Consider the following 13,091-nt stretch of genomic DNA (forward strand, 5'->3'; position numbering starts at 1 on the left):
TCAATTTTTTTTTTTCCTTTCTTTCTTGACAGGAACCGGTTACCAGGGTTTTCAAGACTAATACTGATGAGTTGTATCGGTCTTGTTGCCATAGGAACAATTTCACTTTATCGAGTGTCCTATCTTATAGCTGCCATGTTGGCCTTGCTAGCTCTATTGCAATTGTAGACTTAAAGCTGCTTTTTTGTCACGTGAAATAGAAATCATATCACTTTCTTTGTCAGACAAATTTGATGACACTAAAATGAGTCTTCAGGAATGACGTAATTTATTGTTGAAAGGGATGCTTCTCATGTCGGATTGCATTTCCTCTGATAAAGTAGTTTTCACAAAGAAGACGTCTTTGCCATTTGTTGTTCTCATGATCACTGCATATCTGTCAATATTAGACTTGAAATCTGAATCAGATTATATTGGTTTCACATTTTTAGAGAGACCTTTGACCTTCTGTGTGCTCTACCAATCAGAGACCAGTTGATGGAAAGATATATCTTTGAGTACATTTCCAATTTTTTTTTCCACTGAAACACAATATTTTTGTGGCACAAGACTTTCTTTACACCCTTTGAAGAAAGAAAGCAATTTTGCATGACTTAAACGTCAAGCTCATATCACTTTGATAAACCGACATTTGTTTTGAAACTTATCCAATTTGACATCAAAACTGACAATTTTGATGACCAGCGTCGCTTTTTAAAAGTTATGTAGGGTATTATACACTTTCTTATTTCATAGAGAAAGTAAACTTTTTAACTTTTTTACGCACTTTTCATAAACACCTTTTCAGTACTTTCTGTAAACTGGAAGATTGATCACTGACAGGCTCATCATCTGCTCTACCACAGCCCCTCCACACACGACTCTATACATCTCCATAGAGAAGGGAGGATGTTGGTAGTGCAAGGTGCGCCCTCAAGTGTTGGCTTTCCCAGTTCATGTTCTTTTATGGACACAGATTTGTCAATTTCAAACATGAGAAATCAGGATTTTTTCTAAAATTTTCAAAGCAAAGTGAATGATATGGAGCTTGATTTGCGACAAGAATGGTTTGTCTTGTTGGCTTTTGTTCACAGAGTACTCTTCAACCTTGATTTAGCAAGTTCTTAGTGATTTTATTTTGTTGTAAAATTTACGAATCAATGCTGCAAATTCAACTCGACCTTCAAATTAGCATGGCATCTGCGTGTGCATGTCTTAGCAAACACAATAGGATGCCTATGATATTGTCAATTTGCTTTATCATGTATGTCTGCGTGTGTTTGACATGGTGTTTTGCTGTCTATGTGTGCTCTTGAAGGAACTTTTTGGTGTAATGTTTCACTGAATCAGAACATTCTTGTTGGTAAATTTTCAAACAGATGAAATGAGCGAAATTCATTTATAGGTCCTGCAAAATTCATGATCATTTCAATGATCAAAATGGAATTATTCGTGATTTTTATTCATTTCAGTGCAGAAGGTGTGCTATCATGGGCGCAGATTCTACAAGACTGACAGCAACCTCACAGCGCTTGGCATGCATGCTACACTAAAACCAATAAAACTCAGTACTAACCGTTTGAACAACAATGATGAAGATGTTTGTGTCATGGCATGCTAACCAGTGAATATCACCTTGGTTCCAAAGTATTGGGGTTCATGTCAGCTTATCTGTGCAATCATAACAGAGTTTAACAGTACCAGGGTACTTTCGTTTTATACTACGCACATGTGTTCCCCAACCACAACAAATCACAGATAATCATGATAGTATAGCACATAAGCTATTTTGCTGTAATTTTATGCTAAAATGATATATTTATGATATCTTCATGTCATCATAAGATATTTATATCAAATTTGTTATTAGTTGCGGTTATGCTTCAGGTTTACTACATTGATTTCATCTATCTGTCGGTAATGTGTTGCTTTTTGTATATTTGTTGGCAATCTTGAACCGAATGAAATAAACCAATATGTTTTAAATTCATTACAGTTTCTTTCTCTCGTCCATCAGTTGATCAAATGATTGACCAAGTACTGCGAATATCTGTCCCTGAGGAACATTCTAGCTTGGAACAAATTTCTAGGATAAGAACAAATGAGTGTACCAATACTATTCTTTAGAAACACTGACTGACTGTCCACAGTAGCTTGATGACACTAGCTATCAAAAAAAATTTGGAATGTTTGAAAAAAATTTGCCGATTCTTAGTTGGTTGTGCTCTCAAATTATGCCATCAAGTTTTGATGTACTTTCTCATATTACAAAAGACACCTCTCACACAAAAATAGCAATATAAAATCTATAAGCTTTACTACAATTTATCAAAAGTGTACATTTTGGTCCAAATGCAAAGATATGAGACATTAAAAGAGCAGCATTACGATAAAATACAGGTTTTGACCTGTAATACTCCATATTCTACACAACATGATTTAGAACTGTTGTTAGGATCTTCAAGCTTTACAGTACACACTGGTCAGAATCATTTTAAAATTGAGAGGAGGTTCTGTGCTAGCCTACTAAAGCGCAGTTCTAGGCATGACTGCAGAGCAAATATCGGTAGAGTAGCAAGATTTATACAGCTGATGTCGCCTGTTACCTTGATGACCCATTTCTATATGCATGTGCAGTACCAGGATTTTGTGAGATCAGCCATTGTCCATCCTGTATTTACCGCGTGGAGATATATATCAAACACACCTACATGAGAACAACGCAAACTTATAACCGAATTTGATGTGTCGTTTACAATATTGTTTCAGCATAGGATTGTCTTGAATTTGCATATCTAATAAAAAAAGTGAAGAAATTGCTCATTAGACCCCTTTGAAATTTGCTTTATCAGTTTCCATGAAATTAAATTTGTTAAATTTTGACAACATATGCTCCTACTTTTATCATTTATGATTTGATATTCAAGATATTTTCAACATATTTACATTAACATTTGCAAGTAACTTCAGTAAAGAAGATAGACAAACTTACATGTACTGGTAGAAAACGTTATCGAACGACTTAAAACACTACAAAACTGATGAAATATATAAACCGTGAGTAATGTACATTATTGTGTGGTGTGTTAATACATGAATGGGGTATTTCCAAAAATATGACCTTGAGTGGGGCTTACTTATATTACCATGTAAAATAAAACGGGAAGGAAGAATGGGGATCCTCTGTCAACAGCATGAAGAGGAGAATAACTTAGGAAATATCCAATGTATTTTCATCAGTTTTCTCAAAAGTACTATTGGCTACATATATACACATGTGGCTGAGAGTGTGAACATTCAATGTTCTTTACACAACCTCTTGAAGTTCTCATGCGATTGAATGATGGCAGGGCATTCACGTAGTTTTTCCTTCAGTTTCGCTGCCCTTGCCAACGAAGTCCCATAGTTGTTGAGAGTGCGCAAGATTGCACTCTTCCATGCTCGAACGTCTTTATCATCAAAGTTTTCATTGACGCCGACATCAACGACAATGAGTTTTGCAATCTCAGGAAATTGCTCCTGGAGGAACTGCGCAAGTCCGGAGTTCTTTGTAACCAGTACTGGTATTCCTGTGGCGATCGCTTCGAACCCAACCAAACCGAACGGTTCGCTTCTGGATGCCATGATACAGAGGTGACTCTGTTCAAGGTCTCTCCGTATTTCAGCTTGGCTTCCATACGGATACAAAGTAGGTATCAGATCTTTACATGTGATGTGCTTTCCCAAATCTTCTTTGGTTTGCTGGCCCTCACCTTTGGGCACTCCGCGTACAATCCATTGCGGGACAGGTCTACGCATAAAATTGAACGACTTCACCACTTCGCTCATTGCCCTTGCCACGAGGTCATAACCTTTGAGCTTCTCTACTCCAGTAATGCGGCCAAATGTGATGACTTGCTTGACTTTGGTAATTTCAGGATTGCTGATGTTTACATCGAAGAAATGTGAATCTGGTAGAGGAATAAACTCCTGATGCTTCTTCTCCACCCCTGGAATTGCACGGAATTTGTTTCTGAAATGGTCAAACATTCGGGGACCGACAGAAAAGATCAGGTCAGCTTTACTTGCAGCTTCTAAGGCTTGCCTCTCCCTCTTCTCAACACGTTCTGGCGTCCAACTTTCTTTGTACACTTCAATGTTTTCAGAAATGACGTGATTGAACAAGAAGAGTTTTGCTGAGGGAAAGACATCTTCTTTCAGCTTAACTGCCGCGGCATCCGTGATTGGAAAGTGACCTATGATTACTGCCACGTTTCCTACTTCTTGACGAAGATGCCGGTAGAACGTATCATGACACAGCAGCCAGTCTAGCGTGGGCTCTGTTCCACCATGAGCACGTGGAAGAATGAGGTTGATGCCTTTTTCAAGGGCATCATTTCGGTCGTCATCAGAGGCTTTCAATGCCAGACAGTGTACGTCCTGTCCAGTCTCAGTTGCTAAGCGAGCTAACTGCCTGTGAACTGTGGATATGCCTCCTTTAGCCGTTCCCCATTCATCATTGACCAGCAATACACTTTTCCTGTAAAACAGAGAGACAAAATCATAAGTACATTGAAGTTAAAAAAACCATCATTTTCACTAAATCAAGAAAAAAGCTACATTTTATGCGGTGTTCTCCACAAAGGGATTTTTAAAGGTGGACCATACCTTTGTGTTTTGTGCGATCTATTCATATATTAATAACTGCACAAAAGAATACATTATCACAACAAAATAATATACAAATTATGCAATGTTTTGTAAATGAACCGTCTCTTTGTTGTTTCCAGCAGTGGAGGACACTGTCATGGCTGTAAACACAAATATATCATCTGGAAATGAAACACAAACTGATTTTGAAAAATAGCCTTGAAGGTATGTTTTAGCTACGTTTTATTCTGAAACACATAACCTTACACAACCTGAACATGATGGGTGATGTGATGATCAGTGGCATATTATACAGTGCTTCAGTGTGTTGATATGTTGCTTAAAAGTCTAATATCGACTCCTGCGTGCATCAGCAATCATTGTGGAAAGAACATTTCTGCAGTGTCTGTTATTTGAAGCGATCCATAACCCGATGAATAGATGTAACTACTTTGACCTAGTAATGCTTCATTCAAACAATAGCCCGCCGCACCACAGAAATGGTTCCCTTCTGAAGAGTACTTGTGCTCTTTGTTTGTATGTTAGAGCATGTGTGAGTTTGTTTATTTGATACCTACGATTTGTTCACTTTATACAATATAAAATCAACAGCTGCATTTCTGATCATGTTTGTATTTCAGTAAACCATCTTCTGTTATACGAAAGAGTGCACATGTACATGTAATGTACAAAGAGTGGTGCACAAGGTAGTGCTTAATTACAATATAGCAAAGAATGGGTCTGCTCACAGTCCATCCACAGAGGGACTGTGGTCTGCTCTATTGCGTACCGAAGATTATATTAGTATAATTAGTTGACTATACTTGAAAACAAACGATCAAAAACACAGCTCTTAATTGACAAAAAACATGAACATAAATACACCTCTTTATTCATTTGAGTCTTTTATACTGTATACTATTACAAGTACAGTGTTTCATCAGGAGAGGGAGAGGGGATTCTCCCTCTGCTGACATGTTGGCACCCCTAGTAATTTGTCAAGGGGGACCAGCCCCTCCCCTCATGAAATGGTGCCAGTCACACCTTAGAGATACAAGTAGAACACACCTAAATTTTCTGATAAAGGAGGAAAATCCCCCGTGTGGATGCCATCCTGGATGAAACACTGCAAGTGTATTGAACAAATTGTAAGTAACACATAAACGAACACATGTGCGCAAACAAACAGCGAGCTAGCTGTTGGTCCATAGCTGTGGTGTTTTCAGACGGGATTCCTGCCTTTGACGAGCTGGTTTTGACAACCTGTAAAAGGCAGGAATCCCATCTGAAACACCACAGCTGTGGACCACAGCTAACAGCGAGCCTGCCAGTGATTCACAGCTAGCTACTATGTCAATTCCGCGGTTGTATTGCTACGGCCCCCCCACGAGGTCCCTCCCTTCCTTAGCCCTGCGTGCGATGCTGTGTGTTCGCGGCGTTTCCTTGCCTCCACCTGGAACACACAGCATCGTACGCGGGGCTATCCATTCCTTAGCTCAAGGTTTTGTCTTGGTATCCGGGTATGTGGGTCGGTTCGACCACAGTCCCTCGTGGGCTATTCAGCTCTGGGACTATTCGCCCCATAGACGAGTGTACATAAGCGAGAAACACACCCAAGTCAGGAAACAAAATGGCTATAAAAACCACGCCATGTCACATTCCGTTCCGATTTCACTGTGAAAATTAGCAAGTTCATCTATCATGTAACCGTCAATCGTTCCCTATCATTCTCAAAATTCATACCTGGTACTTAATTTGCTTCAAAAACGCTCGTTTCGTGTGATTTTCAGCCGAATTCGACGGACACAATCGTCAAAACATAAGCGTGAGCAACATTCCGGGCACCTCTTGGGTACCTCCACTTTACTGACGTTGGCGCCGCCTACCCTTGAGGGATGACTGGAATGTTGCTCACGCTTATGTTTTGGCAAGGTGTCTCTCGAACTCGGCCGAAAATCACAGGAAATGAGCATTTTGTAAGCAGATGAAGTATCAGGTATGAATTTTCGTGTGATTTTTGGCCGAGCTCAGAAGACACGTCGCCAAAACATAAGGCATGAACAACCTTCCAGTCACCCCTCATGGGTACGCGGCGCTAACGTCAGTAAAGTGGAGGTGCCCAACGTCCACTGTGAGGTGACCGGAATGTTGCTCACGCTTATGTTTCAGCGACGTGTCCGTCGAATTCGGCCGAAAATCACACGAAAACGAGTGTTTGTGAAGCAAATTAAGTACCAGGTATGAATTTTGAGAATGATAGGGAACGGTCGACGGTTACATGATAGATGAACTTGCTACTTTTCACGGTAAAATCGAACGTCGAAGATGACATGGTGGCACAATCCCTATACCGTATACGAAATAGCATTTCATTTCCTGACTTGGGTTGTTTCTCGCTTATGTACACTCGTCTATGGGGCGAATAGTCCCACAGCTGAATAGCCCACGAGGGACTGTGGTTCGACCACACACCCAGGCAAAACCTCGAGCTACTGTACCGCAGCTATCCCTTCCTCTGCTTTATAACGCAATTATGAGTGCAGAGTACGGAGTACACAATCGACTGTTCGGGAAAACAACCAAGCCCATAAGCCCATGTGGCATAGGGACTGAGGGTCAACGTAGCAATGACCGTCACGTCATGACCTCAGCTAGCTGCAAAATTGTAGCTCTACGGTGAGGCGGTCGGTGAGTTTGGTTTTTGCGACCTCTCTCACCAGTACAGCTACAATGCCGAAGGCCCTGTAGCATACAAAATAAGCGCGCCACACATGGCGCGGCATTTTCATGTAAAATCTCACATATTTACGGCATTTGGTCGTACCGATTTATCAGTACTGAAGACTAAACACTATACTAAATTAACCTTGTCGTTTATGGGGTTTGGTATTAGCACAGACACGTCGATCGCGTTCAATAAACATTGAGCGTGTTTCTGGGAGCTGCCATTACCGGAAGTTGGTAATGACGGCTCCAAGAAATGTTTTTGGAACGCGATCGACGTATTTGAACAAATACCAAACCCCATACACGACCAGGTTAGTGTAGTATAGTGTTCTATCTTCAGTAGTGATAAATCAGTATGACCAAATGCAGTAAATATATGGGATTTTACATCAAAATGCCGTGCCATGTGCAGCATGCTTATTTTGTATGCTACAGGGCCTTCGGCATTGTAGCTCTACTGGTGAGCGAGGTCGCAAAAAACCATAACTCACGACCGCCTCACCGTAGAGCTACAATTTTGCAGCTAGACCTCAGCTTACCTTTCGGCCATCTTGCCATGAAGTATGGAAGTAGACCACAGTACAAGTCTGTGCACACAATTAATTTCTGGGTGATGATAAATAAAGCGCCACAATCCTGCGACTACAAAGTCCCAATGTCGACAAAAACATCGGTTTCCTAGGGAAGAGGGTCCTCTGGCCACGATAACGGTCGTCGGTCTCTTCCTCGTTGCACGCACATGGCTTCCAACGCCACGAAGCTGAAGTTTGACTGGATTCAGATTCGTGTTGGATTTCTTTTCAGATTCGGGTTCGGATCGGGCACAAGACCACTATTAATTTCCCATAGGCCACCACAGTAGCGTTGAGATCAACTTTCCTATTTTAAAACATTCAGCAGCACGAATCCTCTTAACAGGTGTTAGGTCAATGTCAGCTTGACTAGTGATGAATTTTTCGTGTGTGGGCAAGTCCATGGAAATTTTGAGATGACGATGAAAATAGCGCCCTCGGTGGTGTTTTTGACAAAGTTCAGGCTTATTGTTACAATTATACTGGGCCTCAGAACTCCACCTTATATTACCACAGAATGCTTCAGCCATTATTCACAACAGTCTGCATTTTGATTCAAGCAGAAAAATATCTTTACAAAAATACTTCAAATTAAAGTTCAAACCAAACAAGCATCCATGCAGGTATCAAAACTTCCAGGTCTGCACTATTTTTCTTCCGAATTTTTGAATCAAAGATGCCAACATTTCCAGAAGACTTTACTGTTTGTTAATTTAGATTGCAATTGCAATGCTCCCTGTCTATCATGTGCGCATGATTCTCTGGCTATACTAAACACTTTTTTCCTAGGGATATTACAGCAATTTGCCAAATGCAGACTTAACAACAGAAAATCGGACGGAAAATTGGGCATACATGCAATCACACAAAGTTAAATACCTACTGTTAGAGTTGCGACATATAACTTAAATGATTTAATACGGCGAAGTCCTGCATAGCTTTAATGTTTTAATATTAATATTAAATTGAGAATCATATGTTCCATGTAATTGTGGTTCAACATAAGCACCTAGCTTGTGTGAACCAATTAGTCGACATAGCTTCATTCACTTGTGCAAGTATAATGCTTAGGGTGTAATTGGGTGAACAACAAATATTTGTAATGATTGGATGGATACTTGCCAAATGGATGCTTCACTGGTTCGCAACTTCTCGTACTGATAACAGCTTTTCTAGGTCTATTATCCAGCAGTTTATGAGCAAAACTGTCACCATGGATACAATTCACGATAGCCTATTGAGGTGCTGTTCTGTCATCCAATATAGAAAGTGTGGTAAATGACATCGATAAAATCATCATTAACTCTATATTATCGATGGTCATCTGTAAATGATGATTTTATGCGACTTAAATGTTCCCTGCATGCTCACACGTTTCACAGACATATAGAGAGACCAACATATAGCGTTGGAATCCTAGGAAGAGTTACAAATAATTCGGGTGGCAATAAGAAAAACACAGACTATGTCAAGTCTACAGAATTTTCTGAGCATGGAAACTCTATTTAAACGGCATCACGCAATGAAACCAATCCGCAGTTTGCAAATTAACAGATTATAAAGGCGACAAGAAACTTGATTGTTTCTATCTGTTGCATAGAGCAAGCGCAATACGCTAGAATTTCAATTATTGAATTACGCTGCCGGAACATCAGACCTTAAATTGATGATAAAATAACACATTTTAAGGCTTGCTGCCGATGAGTTGTTAGAGGAAATTCGGCAGTAGACCTGATGAAAGGATGACGCATGGTTTTAGCAGGCATGAATACATTGCTTCTGTTAAATGACAATTTTGGACACCTTTTAAGGCTCATCCAAGGTATGATCATGAGTGAGCGAATACTTTAAAAATACCATACGTAATATTTCACACTGATCAAGTTAGAGTTACTTGGACCTTCGCCGTGTACCTAATCACAACTGACAGTTCTTTCTGCTGGAAGCTATAGGACTGTTCGCACGCGGTGTCATTGTTTACTTATTAATAAGCAAAGATAAATATTGTTAAAAGTTTAAGATTATCCTTATGGAAATAACTCTACCGTATTTGCAGTAACATAATTTACAAAGACATTTCTGTACTGCAGTCTCTGATACAAAAAAAAACGGATCAAGAGCAAACTGAATGCAATGTTTGGGTATATCAGCAAGTGTTACACGTTTTGTTTATATGATTACAAAATACCAGTGGTAGGTCGTCCAGAAATATGTTGAATAAAGCTGGTGACATGTTGCACCCTTGCTTCGAGTTCTACCATTAGGTACTTTTAATTTACTCTCTATTTGACTAAAGTAGTAAAAAAGACGGGCCATTATTGGCCTCCTCCGAAAAATATGGGCAATTGAGGGGCAGATGGCGACACATAATTTTTAAACAGGCAAATTTGTCAACAGAAGTATCGAGCAATGCTATTGGATACTCAGGTCGGTTACATGACTGCGATCCAGAGAATACTCAGTTTTTACATGATGGGAATTTCAAACAAACCACAATAAGATACATGGTTGAAAGTATGGCGATACCTCGCCTACAAACGCTTTCAGCGACGCAGAGCCATTCAAATAGGTTGATTATCCATCGTCATTCGGTGTCTGGCTTCCTCGGTCAACTTTGTACTACTCTGAAAATGCTGCTTAGAAACTTTCATAGTTGATGAACACGTCGGTCACGGTGAAAATACATGAATTTGTCCAAATGATAAGAAAAATCTCTAGGTTAATTTGGTCATTTTAGTCGGTTTTTCTAATACCACTCGTCTAACAGCCTTCGAATTTTATTTTTTTATTTCAATTTTTTATTTCAATTTTAGCTTCTTAATGATATTCAGTTTTATGAAAATTGCCTCAAAATTTTCACATAAAATCATAATGTTTTAAATATATCGCTAAATTTCTTCAAAAATTGTATTCTCTGTAATTGTTTCAAATTTGGGTCGTAAGTTGCCGGGGATGATGTCTGATTTTGTCCTATTTTGGACAAAACCTTCATTTTCTCTTAGGGGCCGTGGATAATTAAAGGATACTTCTATTTTCTTTCCAACTTTCCAACATTCTGAAGTAGATTCTGTTTGCCTTTAGTTCCATGTAAACTTTGTGATGTCTTTCCTTTTTCATTTTTTTCATGTCATATGTATAGGATAAAGCCCAAGTACGAGGGCTCTTCTGGTATATAAAGTCCAACCAACGATAAAATGTCGAGGCCGCAGGCCGAGACATTTATCGTAGGGTTGGACTTTATATACCAGAAGAGCCCGAGTACGAGGGTTTTATCCGACTTAAAAACTATCACCCCTAACTGATATATTTTCGTTTTCAATGTGTTTACGTCAACCGTCCCCTTTGTCAATGTAACATGTTTAGGATATGAATTAAAACTTTTATTTGTGAAATAGCCTTCCAATGTAATGGAACATCCTATGCCCTAGGGCACATTATATAAATGCCCTAGGGCACAGCAGATTTTGTTGCAGCTGGTTCCGCTGTACGTGTTACCAAATTTGAATATTAAAACGTACCAGCTAGGCTGTCTACAGAATATGACATGTTCACTTTTGATTGGACAGTACTTCACTACGGCGCTGTCATTCGTTTCTGGAATTTGGTGACCAAGGCTTTTAAAGCCTATACGAGTAAATAAAACACCCTGAATTGAGCACTCTGATTGGTCAATCAACAATGGATAGTTTTTAAGAAGAAATAAAAAGCATCTTAAAGGACGGGACTTTTTGGTATTTCAGCGCGCGCATGCGCGTGAAAAAAGATTCCTCTGAGAGGGTAGTGAGAAAAAAAATGCCAGAATTCACACAGTTGAACAAAAATAATTCCACGTGAAGCAGGGAAAATAATGCTCCAGAGTCAATCTGCCAAGCCCCTTCCCCAAGAATATCAAATGGTCCAAATGGTGCACCCCTAATTTGGGAGCCATGCCCACCAAACTTTCAGCATTTTGTCCCGCAACACTCGCATCAAATTTGGTGCAGTAGTTCTTGAGATAAACTTACAGCCCAGAACACAAAGTCGTTATGCTCTTGACATGAAAAATCTCAACTAAATGGTCTCAAAGTAGCCATATGGATCATTTCGCAACACAAATTGAAATACACTTGTATGTCATCGCACAATGTCCTCTTACCAACTTTGAACAAGATCTATTCAGCCATGTAAGTATAATGACTGCGGAATTGTAAAATGGCCGTCTGGCAGCCATATTGGATCATCCCGTAAACAAATCGACGTGCGTGTGTACGTCCTAGGGTATTATTCTCATGCGAGGTTTTAAAGGATTTAGTTGACACATGTGAAAGAAATAGATCAAGACGCACAGACGGAGTGAAGTGCAAACGAACGAAACCCAATCTATTTGACTAAATGATTCCTCAAACAAAGTTTTCATCATTTGCCAACTAAAAAAATCCATGTTGAGCAGGGAGACAAAAAAATAATGCTTCTCTATCCATCTTCCAAATCCCCCCCCCCCCCGAAGAATATCAAATTGTCCACCCCTTGTCGAGTTGAAAGTTTAATCTGCTACATGTCTGTTAAAGATTATCTACGGCGCCCTCTACTTAGCGTATTGGCGGCTGTCTGACAGTGCACCATCGAGATGCGCCTAACGAAGACCGGATAAGATCGTCGCATTGGTTTGTTTGTATGTACGTTTGTTTGTTTGTTTGTTTGTTTTCTTCTAATATTTGTCTAACTATTTGTACAATTGGATGCTTCATAACATCCTGAAATAGTTTGCTCTGTGAGATGCTCATGATGTGAGGCTAAAAAATTATGGCAACCAAGCTCTGTTTAAGTCGAAAAGTTTGTTTTTGAGATCTGGTTCTGATCACGTATTCCTGGGCATGTTAGTGCTGTGCAGGGTTAATCTGTGTACTGTTGTACAATATCAGCTTTTTACAAGTCCTCAGTGGCTGCCCAGAGCATTCGGCGCTGCTCTCTTATTGTATTGTATCTCGGTGACGCAATTTTTTAGAGGTCATGTCGTTCTCACGTTTAATACTTGAACGATGGACGTTAAAGCAGACTGTCAATAAATCACATACATTCAGAGTCATCGAACATTATCGTTTATATTTCTATTTTTGGGACATTTTCCAGTCTTAGAGATAGTTTGTTTCAATAGAAGGACAGAGGTGTCAAATACACTGCAAATCTTGCTTTGCCACTGACCTT

The 13,091-nt window shown here is 39.6% G+C and overlaps 2 protein-coding genes across 3 annotated transcripts in view; one reads left to right on the forward strand and one right to left on the reverse strand.

The window, feature by feature from the left end:
- Nucleotides 1-1,969, forward strand: part of LOC139151505 (GPI inositol-deacylase-like) — a 29,262-nt gene extending 27,293 nt beyond the window's left edge. Inside the window, exon 22 of the mRNA XM_070724365.1 lies at nucleotides 33-1,969. Coding sequence (XP_070580466.1) covers nucleotides 33-168 — 136 coding nt within the window. The 3' untranslated portion in view covers nucleotides 169-1,969. The remainder of the gene's footprint in view (nucleotides 1-32) is intronic.
- A 302-nt stretch (nucleotides 1,970-2,271) lies between these two features.
- LOC139151506 (uncharacterized) lies at nucleotides 2,272-8,325 on the reverse strand. Of its 2 annotated transcripts, XM_070724367.1 has the most exons (3): nucleotides 7,965-8,325; nucleotides 7,875-7,922; nucleotides 2,272-4,498 (listed from the first exon to the last, which is right to left on the reverse strand). In XM_070724367.1, the coding sequence occupies exons 2-3, from the start codon at nucleotides 7,883-7,885 to the stop codon at nucleotides 3,277-3,279; spliced, it is 1,233 nt and encodes a 410-aa protein (XP_070580468.1). In that variant the 5' UTR covers nucleotides 7,886-7,922; nucleotides 7,965-8,325; the 3' UTR covers nucleotides 2,272-3,276. The 2 variants fall into 2 exon arrangements, with proteins under 2 accessions (XP_070580468.1, XP_070580467.1); XM_070724366.1 differs by having other exon boundaries at nucleotides 7,875-8,278.
- Between the last annotated feature and the right edge of the window lie 4,766 nt (nucleotides 8,326-13,091).

This window comes from Ptychodera flava, chromosome 15 (genome assembly GCF_041260155.1).
Source record: "Ptychodera flava strain L36383 chromosome 15, AS_Pfla_20210202, whole genome shotgun sequence".
NCBI classification, from domain to species: domain Eukaryota; kingdom Metazoa; phylum Hemichordata; class Enteropneusta; family Ptychoderidae; genus Ptychodera; species Ptychodera flava.